This window comes from Cebus imitator, unplaced genomic scaffold (genome assembly GCF_001604975.1).
Source record: "Cebus imitator isolate Cc_AM_T3 unplaced genomic scaffold, Cebus_imitator-1.0 Scaffold87, whole genome shotgun sequence".
Classification (NCBI taxonomy): Eukaryota; Metazoa; Chordata; class Mammalia; order Primates; family Cebidae; genus Cebus; species Cebus imitator.
The window spans coordinates 2,104,903-2,123,167 of NW_016107402.1; the positions used below are offsets into that span (position 1 = coordinate 2,104,903).

General features: G+C 49.1%; 1 protein-coding gene across 3 annotated transcripts in view; it reads left to right on the forward strand.

Moving 5' to 3' along the window:
* The window catches only part of GRHL3 (grainyhead like transcription factor 3), a 36,182-nt gene that overhangs the window by 4,164 nt on the left and 13,753 nt on the right, over positions 1–18,265 (forward strand). For 2 of the 3 annotated variants that reach the window (XM_017534566.2, XM_017534565.2), the window contains exons 2-8: positions 8,552–8,738; positions 11,762–11,823; positions 13,286–13,631; positions 13,881–13,954; positions 14,435–14,588; positions 14,790–14,901; positions 16,160–16,254. In XM_017534566.2, the coding sequence (XP_017390055.1) occupies positions 8,552–8,738; positions 11,762–11,823; positions 13,286–13,631; positions 13,881–13,954; positions 14,435–14,588; positions 14,790–14,901; positions 16,160–16,254 (1,030 nt within the window). The remainder of the gene's footprint in view (positions 1–8,551; positions 8,739–11,761; positions 11,824–13,285; positions 13,632–13,880; positions 13,955–14,434; positions 14,589–14,789; positions 14,902–16,159; positions 16,255–18,265) is intronic. The other variant, XM_037740655.1, reaches the window with a different exon arrangement.

Sequence of the window (18,265 nt, forward strand, 5' to 3'; positions counted from 1 at the left end):
AGGCCTTCCAGGTGATTCTGATTCATGTCCAAATTGTAAACCTGTTGCCTAGAAGACCAGGCAGAGGACTGGGAAAGCTGGAGGTTCCCAAATCCACTACTGACCCGCAGTGTAGTTGCTGAGTCAGCAGGCTATGCTTGGTTCCAAGATCACACCTGTGTTTAAAAGCCCAGCTCTGCCACCTATAGATTGGGTGACTTGGCTGAGCTCCTTAACCTGTTAGTTTCTGCGAATATAAAATGATGATAAAAATACCCACCTCACAAGGCATGTATGACAATGAATAGGCACAAGGCCTGACTGTATTAAATAATTTAGTTCCTTTCCCTTCTCTTGCCTTCCCTCCCCTCTCTGGAACTCAACTTTCCCATCTAACATGCAGCAAATAATCCTGGCTGGTTGCCTCCGTCTCTCAATTCCTTTGCCTCCTAAAAAGGTTAGAACAACTGACCTGGTGAAAGTCTGGAAGGGAAATTATCTCACCGATATTTGGTGTTATTTCGCTAAGCTTTTCCAGGAGGTCAGAAAGAACTGAGGATTTTCAAGGGCAGGGACAGAAAGGGGCCAGAACAGTGTAGCCACATAAACAGCAGTGGCCTTCACCTTTTTGTCCCCAGCACCCAGTACGTGGCCATTTACACAGTAATCCTCAGTGAATGTTTGTTGAGTGAATCAGTGAGTGAATGAATGAAGGGATGTGGCACCCTGGGTTTAGAGGAGGATTTCAACTTCTTTCACACCTTAGTTGAACAATAGATGGGGAGGGGGGGAAGGAATATTGGAAAAGGTACCAAAAGGAGAGTATAGAATGAAAGAAAAATTGCCATACAAGGAATAATTTTTTTTAAAAGGGGAGAAAGTGAGTTTCCGCTATAAATAGGAAAGGACACCTAGACAATTTACATGCAACTAAAAGTCTTTGCTGGAGCCTGACCGCCATCAACTTGCCCACCTAGGTCTTGATGATGAAGCTGGTAGTGTGTGTTCCTCTTAAGTGGAAATCTCCAAGCATCAGGTCTGATTCTGCCAGCTAGGAACAGATACCCCAATTCATAGGCCGGAGAAAGGCTGTGAATTGTACAGTTTGCTGGGGACTACCCCACAAAGTGAGTATTAGTAATCATCATCATCATCATCATCATTATCGTGTGCTGGCACCATCCTGGTTGCTGTACCTGCATTATCTCATTGCATCTTCCAACAGTAATGCTTCACGAAGTTGTAAAAAATAAGACAATGACTAGAAGTTAGCCAGCACCTGGTACTTGGTAATTTCTTCTAATAATTCTGTGAGGTTAGCATTCTTATTGCCTCACATTTTACAGGTAAGAAAACAGAGGCACAGAGATGTCAGGTTGCTTGCCTAAAGTCACACAGTAAGTAGCAGAGCTGGAGGTGGAACCTAGATGTGCAAAGCTCTGGGCCCACTCCCATAATGATGAGTTCATTCTGCCTCATTCAAACTGGAGTCATTACAGAGCCATGCCCTACACTCTGCCATTTCCCCACTGAGGCCCCCAAAGGAGCCCCCAGCCCATGTGACAAGGCACATTTCACAATCTACACCCAGAAAACCAGATGGGCCACTAGCAGGCACGAGAACCCTGGGGCGACCCTGTCATGCCCGGAGAACATCATGTGTGGGGCTGACTGAAAAATGATTCCTCTGTGAGCACTTGTGTCAGGGCCTCCCTGTGGGTGATTGGGAGTGATTGATCACCGTTAATGAGGTTGGGTGGTTCATGGCAGGATTTAGCAAGTTGTTGACTGGGAGTATCTGGGTGTCAACATCCAGCACAGGCGGACCCTGGAACTCTTCCTCCTCTGGCTGAAGGGAAGTGTCTAGCCTGCTGGATCTGTCCTGTGCCACACACCTCCTTTGGTGGAGCTTGAGACCACCCCCTTTGATGTTGAGTTTTCTTCCAGCCTTCTGGAAAATTGAGTGAGTGCTTTCTTTTCCATTGCTTAAGTACTGAGACCCATCCTGCCGTATGCTGCCTGTCCTTAGGCAGGTTCCTCTCTGGAACCAGATTTTGAAGGTCTCTGCATCCTAAATTGCTAGAATTCTGTCCGAAGGAAATGATACCAGAAGTTCTCAACTAATGGCTGAGACAGCATTTGCTTGGTCTTATTGGGGGTTTTAAGTAGCTCAGCCAGAAAGCAGTGGGTGTTTTGAGTCAGAAGGGACTTGCTTGGATGAAACCCCACTTTATCACTCTAGACTTTCACCGTCCTGTTGCCAAGAATGAGGCATGTTGGAGCCATGAAGGCTGAGGCTGACTGGGCATGGAACAGCTGGCACCATACCCCTGCTATGCTGAGGGCCAGTGAGCAGAGGAAAGGTCCCCCCCGACCTAGAGCAGTGGCCCTGGCAATTTGCACCTCCCCACAAACTGGACAGGAGGCCTCAGGAAGGGGGGCCTATCAGGTAGACCCCTGAACTCTCTTGATCTTGTTGCCAACTCTCTTCCAAATGGAGGAGAAGCCAGATGGGGAGACTCTTAGGAGGCAGCTCCCTGAAGGTTCTGGATGCTGGGAGCCAGAGACCTCAGTTCTAGGCTGGATGCCTTGAGGTAGCAGCTGGGTGGCCTCAGGCAAGCCAGTGGCCCTCTCCATTTCTCAGTTTTTCCTCAAATGAGGACAGTCATACCTTCCCTCCCTACCTGACAGGGGCGTTGCAGGATCAGAGCTGATGACAGATGTATGAGAAGCACACTGAAAAATATAACACTATGCAAATGTGAGGGATTATCAAATCTTGGACTTGGGTTTCCTCCTTAGTGGGCTGGCGTTCCTTAAAACAAGGTGACATATGCAAAGCACCTGGCTCACACCTGACACACAGTAGGCGGACAAGCTCTGGGAGCTGTCCCAGGCGGATGCAGTTTGATCTTGTCTTTCCTTTCATCTGGAAGATCCAAGGTCCTCCCCGCTTATCTCTACTCTCTTTCTTCCCCTCCACCCCTCTTCTCAACCAACATCCGTCACTCCCTTGGGTTCAAGCAGGGCAGAAGTCCTCTTGTTTGTTTTTTTTTTTTTTTTCATAGCTCTCTTCACCTATCTAATGTTAGCTGTTTGTTTTTGTGGTCACATATGTCTTGCTGCCACTAAAATGCAACCTCCGGATCAGCAGGGACAACCTCATTGTCTTAGTCTCCCAGGACAGGCTCCGGCACATAGTAGTTACTTGATAAATATTTGTTAAAACGAGGGATGGATGGTTACATGGATCAATGCCACCCAGGTTTATTGCTTTTTTAATCTCTCCTATATCCCTTCTTGGAATGTAGTCGTTTTTTTCCTTCTTGGAAAAGTGCTAGCCATGGAGTTCCCAGGCCAGAGCCTAGAAGTCCTGGCTTCACTCAGCCAGTCCCCTGCAGCAGGTCACCTAACATCTCTGTTGTACATTTTCTGGTCGGTAAAGTAGGGACAATAACACATCATGTATGTTGGGAGGCTCTATGAGGTAATGACAGTTGGGCAAGGCGTTATTACACTATCTCTTTTGTTTCTTTTTAACAGAACTTCATTCACAGACAGGAGGCTCGTGGGGGGATAGTATAAGAAGCTCAGGCACAGTCTCCCCCTTATTCCGACTTGAGGGTTCTGGGATGATGATGGTAATGATGGCTATTATTAACTGAGCAATTATTCTCTGGCAGGCACTAGGCTAAACACGTTTCTTACCTTAATGTGCTTAATTCTCCCAACAACCCATGAGATGAACCCTACTCTAAAGTAGCCACCCCTAGTCACCCTCCATTATCTTACTATGTTAATTTTCTTCACAGCCCTTATTACAAACTAAAATGAACTAATTTACCTGCTTGTTTATGGTAAGTTCCATGGGAGCAGAGCCTTACCTGTCTTGTTTTACTTGATTCCCAGTGCCCAGAAGAGTCCCTGACTGGCACACTGGCATATAGAAGACACTCAGGAGACCCATTTAACAGATGAGCAAATAGAAGGGCTAAGTGCCTTACCCAAGGACATGTAGTTAACAAACCCATACACTGTGACCCTGGTGCCACCTCCTCCTACATGCTACAGGTCCTGGTGTGCTGTGTCTGCTAGAGATATGATGTCAGGTTGTCCAGAGCCAGGTCTTCTCCCCTCCTCCCTCATTTCCTTTTCACTTTCTGATAGTTTAGTTCAGTCTTAGACAGGGACACCAACAGAGAGTTGGTGGAGGCCCCGGGGAAGCTGACCTCATAGGTTGGGAGTCCCCTGGTTTCCCTTCTTTGTCTGGCCCTGTCTTCCATGAGTAGGACTCACTCCTTCTTAGAACCCTTTTCACACTGATCCAGTATCAGCTCCTGGGACAATTTTTTTCTCTCCCTCTCACCTACTAGCTCCTCAATCCTCATTTCTAATCTTTAAGAGAGCAGAGAGCCAAAAGCTCTTGGATTTTAGGATTCAACACACAAGTCAATGCTAACCTTATATATTAAGACTTTCTAAAAGCCAAATGCTTGGTCGTAGAACATTAGGTTGATTGGTGTTATGAACAGGCATGGGACACTGGGACTCCCAGCCCCTGACCAGAAACTCTTCCAGTCATCATCTTGTCTTCCTCCTGCCCTTGGGAAATTCTTTTCTGTTTTGCAGCAGAGAATTAATTCAATGTATTTTGAGAAGGGAAATTTCCAGAATGGGAAAGGCATCTAGAAAAGAGGCTAGCACTGGGGTTGAGTACTGTATTGTATAGTCTGACAGCTCCAAGTTCAAGTTGAGCCACCATCACTTATGGGCCAAGTAACCTTGAGCAGGTGATATCATCTGAGTCTCAATTTCCCCTCCTATAAAAGGAGATGATAATTCCTGTCTCTCAGGGCTATTGTGTGGAATAGATGAGATGACCCACAAAAACGGATGGCACTATGTTTGCCAGTGGTAAGTGTTTAAAGCACAGAAGCTGCTGTTTATCAAGGAATCAGAAATTTGGGATCCCAACAGGATAGACTGGAGACCTTATAGGCCAGAAGAACCACCCAGGTGAACAGCAGACATTGTCTGTTCTTTTGTTTCAGAGTCACTTTATTGTTGCCTTCTAAAATTTATCTTTTTTAAAGGGTAAAGTAACTCCCAGCATCAAAGCTGATAACGGTCATCCCCTAGAGTCGGCAGACTGGGGCTCCAGGCCCAGCCCTGCCACTGGCTTGCATAGTGACCATGTCTTCTACCACTCTGCAGCTCCTCAATGTCTTGCCCCAAGCTGACCTGGAACACAGTGATGGCTTGTGTGAATTACACATTTGTTATGTGCCAGGCACAGTTTTAAGCATTTTTCTTGTGCTGATTTATTAATCCTCATGATGCTATGCAGTGGGTGCTTTTATTAGACTTGTTTACAAGTGAGGGACAGTGCTAAGCACTGGTGGTCCCCACTGACCCAGGGGGTGGGTCCATCAGGCATTTCCCTGCTTTGCTCATGCCTGGTTGGTTGGGAGTTTCCATTAGCTCAGGGTTGGGCAGACAGCGAGGGTGGCTACTCTGGACCTGCTCTGTAAATTCCTATAAACCCCAGGCCCAGGAGGCAATGAGGAGGGGCCTCTTCTCACCTCTCCTTGAGGCCCCTTGATTTATAGCCACAGAAACTCAGGGTGTGCCTCCTGCTCTCCGCACCCCTAGAACAGGAAAGTTTCTGTCATTTCTCTTTCCTGTGTGACAGCTCTACCTCCCTTCCTCTCAGAGCCCAACTCCTCACACCCCAGGGCCTGGTGGGTTGGGAGGTGGGATGGGATGAAGCCCCTGGGAGAGCTGCTGCCTCCTGTGTGCCTAGGTATGGCCTGGCCTGCTGTGCCCACTGGAGTCTGAGGCTATGGGCCCCGGTGACCAGGTAGTAGGAAGGTACTTCCTGCACATGTTTGCAGGGGACTCTGCCCACCCACTAGTCTGCCACTGTGCTGCAGTTTTACCACAAACACAGTTTTCTGCTGTGATAGAGATTGCACTCCTGCAGCAATGGAAAAGCAGTGTGGCTGAGTGGCAAGTGTGTGCCTTTGTGCTCGATAAGGCTCGAGACCAGTTGTCTCTTGAACCAGCTGGATGACCCTGGACATTTTCTTGTTCTCTCCAAGACTCGGGTTCCTTTATCTCAACAGATGAAGCAAATGATCCTTATCTTGTAGTGTCCTTATAAGAAGCAGTGCTGGCCGGGAGCGGTGGCTCACGCCTGTAATCCCAGCACTTTGGGAGGCCGAGGCGGGTGGATCACGAGGTCAAGAGATCGAGACCATCCTGGTCAACATAGTGAAACCCCGTCTCTACTAAAAAATACAAAAAAATTAGCTGGGCATGGTGGCGCATGCCTGTAATCCCAGCTACTCAGGAGGCTGAGGCAGGAGAATTGCCTGAACCCAGGAGGCGGAGGTTGTGGTGAGCCGAGATCGCGCCATTGCACTCCAGCCTGGGCAACAAGAGCGAAACTCCGTCTCAAAAAAAAAAAAAAAAGAAGCAGTGCTGATGAACAGAGAACATTCATATGCATTACAGTAAATGGCAGCTGGCATTGTTCTTAGGTCTCTAACACGGGAGATTCTGCCTGGCTCATGTAGAAAGGGAGGCACTGGGACCCCAGGAAATCAGTCAGTGCCCACTTCATCTCTGGGGTTCTCTCTTCATAGCCTGGACCACCCCATCTTCATACATTCTTTGCCGTAAATTGAACACAACCAGAACGTTACTGCTTCTGTGCCTTGTTTGTGATTAAGAGCATGTGCAGTAACCAGTGATTCCTCAAAATGTGGTCCCCAGACTGCCAGCATCAGCAGCACCAGGGAAGTTACTAGAATTGCACATTCTCAGCCACCCAGAGCCAGTGAATCAGACACTCCAAGGGCAGGGCCCAGCAATCTGTGTGTTTTTAAATTATTTTTTAAATAACTGACACATAATAATTGTACATTTATAGAATACAGTGTGAGATTTCAATGCACCTTTACATTGTATAATGACCAAATCAGGGTAATTGCCATATTTATCACTTTAAATATTTGTTTGTTTGTTTTTTGAGACGGTGTCTCCCTCTGTCACCAGGCTGGAGTGCAGTTGCATGATCTTTGTTCACTGCAACCTCCGCCTCCCGGGTTCAGGCAATCCTCCTGCCTCAGCCTCCCAAGTAGCTGGGACTACAGGCACGTGCCACCATGCCCAGCTAATTTTTTGTATTTTTAGTAGAGACAGGGTTTCACCATGTTGGCCAAGATGGTCTCGATCTCTTGACCTCATGATCTGTCCGCCTCAGCCTCCCAAATTGCTGGGATTACAGGCGTGAGCCACTGCGCTGGGCCCATTTTAAATATTTATCATTTCTTTGGGATGATAACATTAAAAATCTACTCTGCTAGCTATCTTGAAGTGTACACTACATTGTTCTTTGTTATAGTCACCCTGCTGTGAAAGCGATCTGTATGTTAACAAGCCTTCCAAGTCATTCTCATGCAGCTAAAGTTTGAGAACATTATTCTGTACCATTGCATCACCCTTTAGGAGCTTGAATCCCCTCTTGGCCACTCACTTACTGGGACCTTGGACAATTCTCAACTTATCTGAGCTTTAGTTTCCTCCACTATAAGATAGGAATAATCATAGTGTCTACCTTGCAGGGCTGTTGCAAGTAACATGATAATTTATGAAATGTGCTTAGCTAGTGCCTAACTCATGGTCAGTGTTCAATAAAGCATAGCTATTATTTTTACCATTCTCATTATTTGCCTGTGTTACATCCCTGCTCCTTCCCCCCATTACTGAGTAAAATAACCCCCAGTGCTGAGTTTCCCCAACTAAAACGTCTTCCTGCTCCAAAAAGCCTTTCCCGATCTCTTTCCTTTGAGCCCTTGTGCCTTGTCTCTTGAGCTATATAATGCCTTGTATTTGTCCAAGCTTCTCAGCATCAGTACCCAGGTCCTGCCTGCTTCTGTGTGCCTTGCTGCCTTCAACTCCAATTCCTGGCTTCTGAGCAGCTGCTTGAAACTCTGCAATAAAACTGGTCTGAAGTGCCATTTCCCAGGACCAGGTTCTGCCTAAGAGCTTCCTCGCCCTGGCTCTCTCTGTCATAGACCACACTTTCTCCCAGACTTGAAATGATCTACAGCCTTCTGTGCCTTTCACAGTCTTAAGGACGATTTCTTTGGTAGAACTCATGATGGGTTTTCTGGAAATTTTATCCTTATCCCATTGCAGCTTGTCAGTGGCATTTCCCATTCATGGCACAAATTCTCTTCGAATAAGAGAAAGTATACTCAAAAAAATACTCTGAAAGTATTTTATTGAATCCACTCTGCAGTCTTGAAGATCAGGATGATGACCCTCACGCTGTAGATGAGGGAACTAAGGCCCGGATCAACAGTGTCTACATGGCAACATTTGGAATTGATCTACCTCCAGAGTTTGTGTCCATTCTGCTGCCCCACACTGCCTAATGGTGGCAGAAGAGGCAGTTTCACGTTTTCAAAGTGAATAACTGAATTCCTGGGCATTGGCCTGTGGCTGCCCGTTCATGGACCTTCCTCTGGGATAGCCTAAATTTGAACCTCTTATTTGCATTCAGTTTTAGGTCTGTGCGGCTGCTAAAGAACGACCCAGTCAACTTGCAGAAGTTCTCTTACACTAGTGAGGATGAGGCCTGGAAGACATACCTAGAAAACCCCTTGACAGCTGCCACGAAGGCCATGATGAGAGTCAATGGAGATGATGACAGCGTTGCGGCCTTGAGCTTCCTATATGATTACTACATGGTATGCCCGCCCCCTCTGTGGATGACCCTTCTGACTGAATGGGTGTCTTTGCTTTCAGGCCTCATGGCTCAGCAGGCCACCATGACAACTCCAGCCCCTCATCTCTGGGCCTTTGCACATGCTGTTCCCTCTGCCTGGTACCCTCCCTTTCCATGGCTAACCCCTACTCTGAGCTTTGGGCCTAAGCTTAAATGTTGCTTCATTCATTCACTCACTGGAGTGCCCGCAGAAACTACCATCATCTTCCTTGATGCTATCAAGGATGCTTAGAAGCTTGCTGTTTACGCATTTATTTTTTCCCATCTTCCCCACAAGACTGAGCTACTGGAGGATAATTACTGAGTCCTCAACACACCATACAGCCTGCCACATAGTGGGTGACATATGCGGATCAAGTGGACAGTGCCTGATCCACCCCTTGCCTGGTCTAAGCACGTTCCATGACAGCAACACTCTCGTACCCCTCCATCTTCTTTCTTCCCCTGTCCCTCGGTTCTTAGGTTTCCCTGTCATCCCCACCCGCCTGGTCCAGTCCCACCACCTGGAGGGTACCATCTGCTCTTTAACCCATTCCCTTCCTTCGGGGCCCTGCCCAAGGCCCACTTTCTCTTAGAAGCCATCTGCCACGTTCTCTCCCTCTCCTGTTCTTCCTACTCCAGCTGCCATTACATCTTTTACTGTTCTCTAACTACTTCTAGGACCTTGGCCTTGACTCTGGGAGACTGTTGGCTCCTGAGAACAGGAATTAGGCCTCCCATATCTGATAAGTAGAGGTTGGACCAGTCAGGAATCACGGGGGTATAACACATGACACAGCCCCTTTCCCACCTCTGGCGCCTGTGCCAGACATTGCTAATGGATTGCAGCCTGCATTCTCATGAAGGGCACAGGAGGGTGCAGAATCTTCGTCAACATAGTAGTCCAGGCAGGCCCTACCCATCCGTCTGGATGGTCACAAGACAGCAAACTGACTTGCTTTCCCTGGGCTGGGCAACTGCTTCAAGAAACTGTCCTAGATTGGGGGATGAGGGCACACAACTAGCCAATTGTTGAGATAACTGGCCCTGAACTTGAAGATTTAAAGCTGCCTTTTACATAAGACCTCAAACTTACTAGCCCAAGAAATATTTTATCCACTCTACCTCAAGAATAAAGACAAATTCTTCACATGAACTTAGAAGCCAAGGGGGTTCCAGATAGGAGAAAGCCCCAAACTGTCCTCTGGCTTTGGTTCTCCTTCTGGAGTGGTCTGGTTACCCTGCCCTCCCTCCTCCCCAGAAGACAGATAGCAACCAGACAGTGTTCAGCCCAGGTGATGGAAGAGGCATTTGAATGGCTGCCTTGGCTTGGGGCCATGGTAGGAGCCAGAATTCTAGGTTGAGGTTTCAAACTCCAGCTTGGGATTTATAGGTTGAGTATGGACCATAAAATACAATCCAACACCATGTCCCCTTGACAAGAAGCCATTCCAGAGCCAGGATGGTAGAAGACAGGCTCTGAAGGTGACACTGATAATACGGGTTTTAGCGAAGTACAGTGTCTTGGTGAGATACACCTGCCCTGGCCTCCCCATCCCAGAGCACTCTGGATTCAGAGCAGCCCCCTGGACAGTGAGGACATGGGCTGATGGTGTGGAAGGAGCACCAAGTTGGGAGTTTGAGGCCTAGTCCTGCCACAAATGTGGCTTTGGGTAATATGTGCTAAAGGCAAGCATTTACAATTTCTTACTGAATGTCCACCGCTGTGTCAGGCGCCTTCCTTCATACTCCCATGGGGTGTGATTAGGAGCCCAGGCTTTGGAGGCTGTACTGAGTTGGGGTCCTGGTTCTGGCTGTATCAGCCTTAGAGACAAATGAATTAGAATGTTCTAAGATATAAAAATATTATAATTATACTTGTGAAGGTCACATTTATATAGTGCCCTCCATGTGCTAGGTGCTGTTCTGAGCACTCAAAATGATCCCTGAGGTTGGTGTTATATTATGATCTCTGTACAGATGAGGATATGAGGAATGGCGAGGTTAACGGACTTGCGTAGGGTCACACAGCTAGTATGTGGTAGGCCTGGGAACTGAACCCAAGAAATCTGGATTCAGAATCCATGCTCCTAAGTCCTAAGACAATAGAGTCTCTCTGAGCTCCCGTTTTCTCATCCATCGAGTGATGATCATACTAGTAGCCATCTCAGAGTGGTTGTGAGGGTTAAATTAGAGACTAGAAGGCACTTAGTATAAGGCTTAGTCCATAAGAAGCACTCTGTTAAAAAAGTGATGATTTTTTATAAGCAAATATTCATAATCCCCTTTAAGTAGGTATTATAACCACTCACTTGACATATGAAGAAACTGAGTCTCAGAGAGGCGTAGTCCTTTATCCAAAGTCACAGTGTACTTTCAAGTGGCATTTCTAGGACTTACACCAGGCCTGCCTGACTCCAACTGATGCTCCTTAACTACTAAGCTTGAGGTTCTTCTTCCCACTCCCTGACTTGGGGCTCAGAGTAATCATGGCTAGAGCTCCAGCCAGTGGAAAGGACTTGAGACTTTTCTAGTGACCAAGTGTATTAGTCTGTTCTCACGTAGCTAATAAAGACAATACCCAGGACTGGATAATTTATAAAGGAAAGAAGTTTAATTGACTTACAGTTCAGCATGGCTGGGGAGGCCTCAGGAAACTTATAATCATGGCAGAAGGGGAAGCAAACACGTCCTTCTTCACTTGGCGGCAGCAAGGAGAAGTGCCGAGCAAAAGGGGGAAAGTCCCTTATAAAACCATCAGACGTGATGAGAACTCACTCACTATCAGAAGAACAGCAGCATGGGAGTAACTGCCCCCATGATTCAATTATTCCCGCTCCCATGTGATTATGGGAACAATTCAAAATGAGATTTGGGTGGGGACTCAGCCAAACCATATCACCAACATTACTCCCCTGCCTGGCCAAAGCTGCAGGAGAGGGTTGAGGCTCCTAGCAAAACCTTAGCCAACAGCTATGCATAAATCCTTCCTTTCTCTCCTTTCAGGGTCCCAAAGAGAAGCGGATATTGTCCTCCAGCACTGGGGGCAGGAATGACCAAGGAAAGAGGTGAGGCTTGCCAACACCCTCTGCCTCTTTGCCCTTCCCCACCTCCACCTGGGGCCTCTTCCACGCCGGCTTGACTTATTCATTAGGCACAGGAGGCATGGTGCTGAGGGCCCGCAACACATTTTGGGGTCCATGATAGTGTTTCAATTTCTTTTAGAATTAAAAGGAAATAAAAGTCAATATAATTTAACTTGGATTATATTTGTCTTTGTACCAATGCACTTATTAAAGGTATTTTAAAATATTTTGGAAGGGACCAGTGAAGGCTGAAGAGCCTAGGGCTCTTGAAAGTACCAATGAAACTCTGTTTGAAAACACACAGACACACACACACACACACACACACACACACACACACACACACAAACATATCCCAGATGCCTGTAGGCCATGTGGGCTGGAGTTTACTGAAAACAAACTTCAAAGCCATAGTAATAGAGAAGCCCTGGAGGCAGCTTTTCTTTCCTCTTCCAAAACCCTCTCCCCTGCAGCCACACAGCCTCTTGGCGAGGGAGTCCTGAGTGGGGGAGGGACATCTGGGTTCCCATACTTCCCCTGGCCTGCTGGGCCTCTGCTTGGCATTAGCACCCCAGGGCATTGGCGTTCCTTTCCTTTAGAAAGCGGCCCAGGCCATGCTCACTGCTAGATGGGCACTGGAAAGACCTTGCCCCTCTTTCTCCACTTTCTCCTTCCTTGCCAACCAGGTGACTTCTCACAAATGACCCTGTAAGGCCTCTGCTGGGAAGCCTGGAAAATCCAAACAGGCATTGCAGCTCTTCTAGTCACATAGCCTGGGCCTGCAGCTGGCTCAGGGCCCATCCCCTCCACTGCCAGGAACGGTGGGTTTGGGTACATGGGGACATTTCTCAAAACTAATTTTTAAAAATGTCATTAATCTTCTGATTACAAAAGCACCACCAGTTTCTTGCAAGAGTTTCAATTCCACAGAAATGTATCAAGTAAAAAGATTTCCTGGAATCCAGCACCCTTCTCTCCCCCTTAACAGTTTGGGGCACATCCTCCCAGACCTTTTTCTAAACGTGTTAACTGTACTCACAGATACACGTTTCTCCCACCCTCCCTACCTTGTACACACTTCCCTGGGGTTGACTCAATACAGTTGTTTTGAAGTAGGGACATTTTGGCACAGGGACATTTGACTTTGGCTAATAAATACATGATTAAACTTTCAGGTTTGTTTTTTTTAATTAACAAGTACTGTAATGGATAAAACAGATGTTGCTCCCTTAACCCTGAGGCTGTTCTTGGTTCCGTTCTCAACACCTCCCTGCTCAACCCTATGGCCAACTGGGCTGCCACAGTGTCTTGTTTCATGCTTGTTGGGAGGGCCTAAACATGACACTGGATCTAAGACCAACGTGTCAGTTGCCTTTCACTCTAGCCAAGGACCCCCCACTGCCCCCAGAGAGAAGCATACTCAGCCCCTTTTCTTTCTCCCCAGGTACTATCATGGCATGGAATATGAGACGGACCTCACCCCCCTTGAAAGCCCCACACATCTCATGAAATTCCTGACAGAGAATGTGTCTGGAACCCCAGAATACCCAGATTTGCTCAAGAAGAATAACCTGATGAGCTTGGAGGGGGCCTCGCCCACCCCTGGCAAGGCAGCTCCGCTCCCTGCAGGCCCCAGCAAGCTGGAGACCAGCTCTGTGGACAGCTACCTGTTGCCCACCAGTGATATGTATGACAATGGCTCCCTCAACTCCTTGTTTGAGAACATTCATGGGGTGCCACCTACCCAGCGCTGGCAGCCAGACAGCACCTTCAAAGATGACCCACAGGAGGTGAGGGTCTACCCCCATTCCCCCATAGCATAGATATGTGTGTGCATGTACAGAAGGAGAGAAGATAGTGAACAGGTCAGAGCTTTGGAATCCATGGGGGAAAGAGTCCTAGAGTTGAGACAGGGCTGTCATGTACTGTTGTCCAAGTTGTACACTGTACAACCTGCATAGCTGTATGCACAGCCTTGGGCTGAGGCTCCCCAGAGTGAATGTGACCATTTATTCTCTTGGGACTGTGTTTCTCTGCAGTCGATGCTCTTCCCAGATATCCTGAAAACATCCCCAGAACCCCCATGTACAGATGACTACTCCAGCCTCAAAAGGTAACTTGGTCTCCCTGGACCCTCAGACACCTGGGCAGTGGGCAGGAGGCTGCAGACAGAGCCCCACAGTGTCCCAGAGCATAGCAGGCACAATCAATGAATACGTGGGGGTTGAAGGCAGATAGATAGAGGAAGAGATAATGATTTCCACATCCCATTCCTGAGCTGTGATGGGGAGCTCAGAACTTGCACCCTATCAGAAAACTGAGGTTCTTTTATCCTTAGTTTCCCCTGGCTTTGTCACCCCTCAAGGGTCTCTCTAATTTTCACTGGGCCCTCATTATTCAGAAGGATTGTGGCTCAATAAAGCCATTAAAGAGAACCCCCAAACTGAGGAAACTGGGGTCCAAGGAAGTAAAGTTATTTTCCAAGGTCGTACAGCAAGTCTATAACATAGCCTCTGGCCTCCTGCCCCACTGCCCTCTGGGATACTTCCTTCCTGGGAGCCTGGCCTCACTGTCCTCTCCCTCCTCCCTGCAGTGACTTTGAATACACCCTGGGCTCCCCCAAAGCCATCCACATCAAGTCAGGCGAGTCACCCATGGCCTACCTCAATAAGGGCCAGTTCTACCCTGTCACCTTGAGGACCCCAGCAGGTGGCAAAGGCCTTGCCTTGTCCTCCAACAAAGTCAAGGTGCGTTGGCCTGAAGCAGTTTCGAAAGGGGTGGAATGGACAAGATGTACCTCCTCCTTGGGCTAGCCACGGACCCTGGGGAAAGGTTGTTTGATAATAGCCCATTGCCACAGGGTTGGGGAAACTGAGGCAAAAGGGCAGGCCACTGGCCCCAGGCTCTGGGAAGAGGCCAGGAGTGACTGTGGCCAACTGTGCTTGCAGAGTGTGGTGATGGTTGTCTTCGACAATGAGAAGGTCCCGGTAGAGCAGCTGCGCTTCTGGAAGCACTGGCATTCCCGGCAACCCACTGCCAAGCAGCGGGTCATCGACGTGGGTGAGAGCCTTCTCAAGCCTCCATGTCAGCTCCTCTCTCTCCCTGCCCCCACACCAATCAGGCCTCTTTGTTGCTCACCCCTGTTTCCCCACCCCGCTCTGCCCTCTGTCTCCAAGTCACACACTGTGGGGTTTGCAAGGATTTGCATCTATTGACTAGAAGCTGTGGCCTCTTTTCTGTATTGCTTTGGGATAAACAGGGCCCTGGGAACCCTAGCAGTGTCAGATAAATAGGCCCTGAAATGCTGGCCTGTTTGTCCCCATGAGGGGGCTGATGAAGACACAAATGCACAAGATAAGGTGCAGGCAGGAGGTGGTTTGGAAGGCCCGAGGCACAGCACAGCACGGTTTGGGAACTGGCACCCTCGAGCTCTCTCAGAAGATAGGGGCAGAGGAGAGGCTCCCTATGTGTGCCACAGGTCCTCGTCCCTAGCCCTGAAACAGGTGGGAGGCGCAGCCCACCCTCAAGTCTTCAGCTTTTTGCTCCAACACTCCCTTACTGGCTGTGTGACCTGTGTCACCTCACCTTCCTGAGCCTCAGTTTGTTCAACTCTCAAATGGGCTGAGGCCAGCTGCCTTGCCTGCCTGCAGTGCTGATTTCTGCTTTGGAGCTCTGTGCACTGGAAAACATGATACACATAGGGGACTGTTTAATGACTTGTCCGAGAGGCTGGATAGCAGAGTAGTGAGGAGCATGGGTTTAGGAGCCAGACAGATCTGAGCTCCAGCCCTCGCTCTACCTTTTATTAGCCGAGCGACCTTAGTCAAGTAACCAAACCTCTCTAAGCTTCGTTTTCCTCATATATAAACTGAATATTCATAGCATAGTTGTGAGGATTCACTGAGGGCTTACCACATTGCAAGTGTTGAAGAAATGGTACTTGCTAGTACTTTTGCTACTGCTATTACCCTGTTGCCGTTGTTTGTACCAAACTGCCATTGCTGTGGCTTCATCTGCGAGAACTCACAAATCACAGTCCTGGTGAAAAGCATAACCTCCACCCGCAGGATGATGAGCCTATTGGCAAAGCTTGGGATTCCCTCTGGGGCTTTGGGCAGATCTGCTTCTCAGGCTGGACCTGTTTCCACATCTGCAGTCCAGGGCACAGAAATCCCTTTTCCTCCCTGGATTGAAGTGTGGTTCACAGGGGAGAGGACGTGTGCCCCTGCCAAGAGTGAGGTCCAGTTTTGAATGCCTCCCTCCCAACGTAGCCCCACAACCCTTCCTTCCTGATTCTCCTGGTCTCCTGTGGTTTCAGCTGACTGCAAAGAAAACTTCAACACCGTGGAGCACATTGAGGAGGTGGCCTATAACGCGCTGTCCTTTGTGTGGAACGTGAATGAAGAGGCCAAGGTCAGTGCTGGGGGCAGTGACTGGGATGGGACTGGGCTGCCCGGAAGTGCCTATTCTGGGGAAGACGCTTTCCTGCACCTAGGAGCGTGGCATTTGCTCCGATGTGGGCACTCATGGAAGACACAGGACACAGTGTGATTCGGGAGCTCTGGCTTGGAGCCAGGCAGGCTGGGTGTGACTTTGGACCAGTGCCTTAGTCCCTCTGTGCATCAGTTGATTTGACTATGAAGTAGGCGTGGAATCATAGCCCCAACTGGTAGGTTGTAGTGCGGAGCAGGTGAGACAAGTAACAGGTAGAGCACACACCTGGCCCAAACATGGCGGCTGTTGATATTACTCCTGTCCACCCATTTACCAGATGGGAAAACTGAGCCTTCCGCATGGTCACACAGCAAGCAAGCCACTGGGGGCACCCAGGATTCCTGACTTCTCGGCCAGCGCAGAATGTCGCATGGGGGAGAAATGCGAAGGAGTCCAGTGAATGAGGGCTCGCATCCCAGTGGCCTCACTTCTCTGAGCCCATAAACATGAGAATAGTCACCTGCCTGCTAGGATTGGAGTGCAGCTCCCACAAGATCGTGCATGTCTACAAACCAGAGGGGCCTGAGAGATGGAGCCTCTGGTGATGTTTTCACACCAGTAGTTAAGCCATTAAGATTCTTCCAGCTTTAGTGCTTGAGCCCAGCTGTGGGCTTGCCGTGTGCCTTGGTTTGCTGTTTAGAGAGCCGGCATGGTGGAGAGGTGCTGGTGTGGGAGTCAGGAGCTGGGTACCTTCGGCCTGTCCCTTCCCCTCCCTGGACCAGGCTTACCTCACTCACCAGGGTCGGGTCTAGCTCATCTCAGGGGCATTTCTGGACAGGCTGGGGAGCTAACCCCTGCCTCCCCGCCTGCCTCTGGGGATGGCCAGGTTGCCTGGAGAAGATGGAGGTGCCAGAGCTCAGAAAACACAAAGGGAGCACAAAGGCAGGGATTATTATTATTCAGACAGACACTGTGGGCTGGAGGAGGAGCTGGGGCCTCGGGTTCAGGGAGGTGGGGAGTTTCGTGGGAAGAAAGAAATGGGTTTCGGTGGGGATTTTCTCACAGCCTCTTAAGCCCCCAGGCTTGGGTCTTTCTCAGGTGCAAGCTGGGTGGGGCCTGTGGGAGGGCTGAGCTGGCTGAGGGGGTGGTATGTCTGGCATGTGCCTGGGGGCCTGGTCCCCACAGCCAGGGAAAGAAGGGGGTCTGCTCAGACACACATTTCACATCCTGTTTGGGTCAGGGTCATTTCCAAAGGTAACATTCCAAAGACCAGGAGCCAGCCTGTGGTGTGGGGGTGGGGGGGGTGTTCCCATGAGCCCCACAGAAGGACAATCACCAGGTGACCTTGCCAGGGCCTGCCCAGCTGAGACTGACCCCAGGAGGCCGTAAGTTAGGCATAGGCTTTGGGATGAGACTTCCAGCTGTCCCTCTCATGGCAACAGTCACAACATATCAGGCCTACACCCCCTCACAGCCACACAAGATAGGTTTCATTATCCCCATTCCACAGACAAGGAAACCAAGGCTCAGTGAGGTAAAAGGATTTGTCCGGAGCCATATATGGCTAGTGAGTGGCAGAGCCCAGCTTCCCACCACGGGTGTGGGTGGCCCACAACCAAGCTCACTTTGTTATGCCCCACGCCTGACTCTCTGGGGGAATGGCAGCAATTATGGCCCTGCTTAGAGCTTCTATTTCCCCGGCTGTAAGATGGGGCGACTAGGATGGCTCCCTTGCTGTATGTGGGGTGTGATCAAATCAGCTGAAAGACCCTCTCACTAGAAGGTCCTGTGATGGCTAGAGGGGGTGGTGGGGTGGAGACGGGCTGTGTCTCTGGGTTAGCAGGAAAGTGGTCTCCCTGTGTTGGGGACAGGGGACTCGGCCCTTTTCCACCTCCTTTTTCCAAGAAAATGGAAAAAAATGAGAAAAATGAGGCTCTGGATCTTAAGCTCCTAAAGGACTCTTGACATCCTCCAAAGCCTCCCTGCCTTG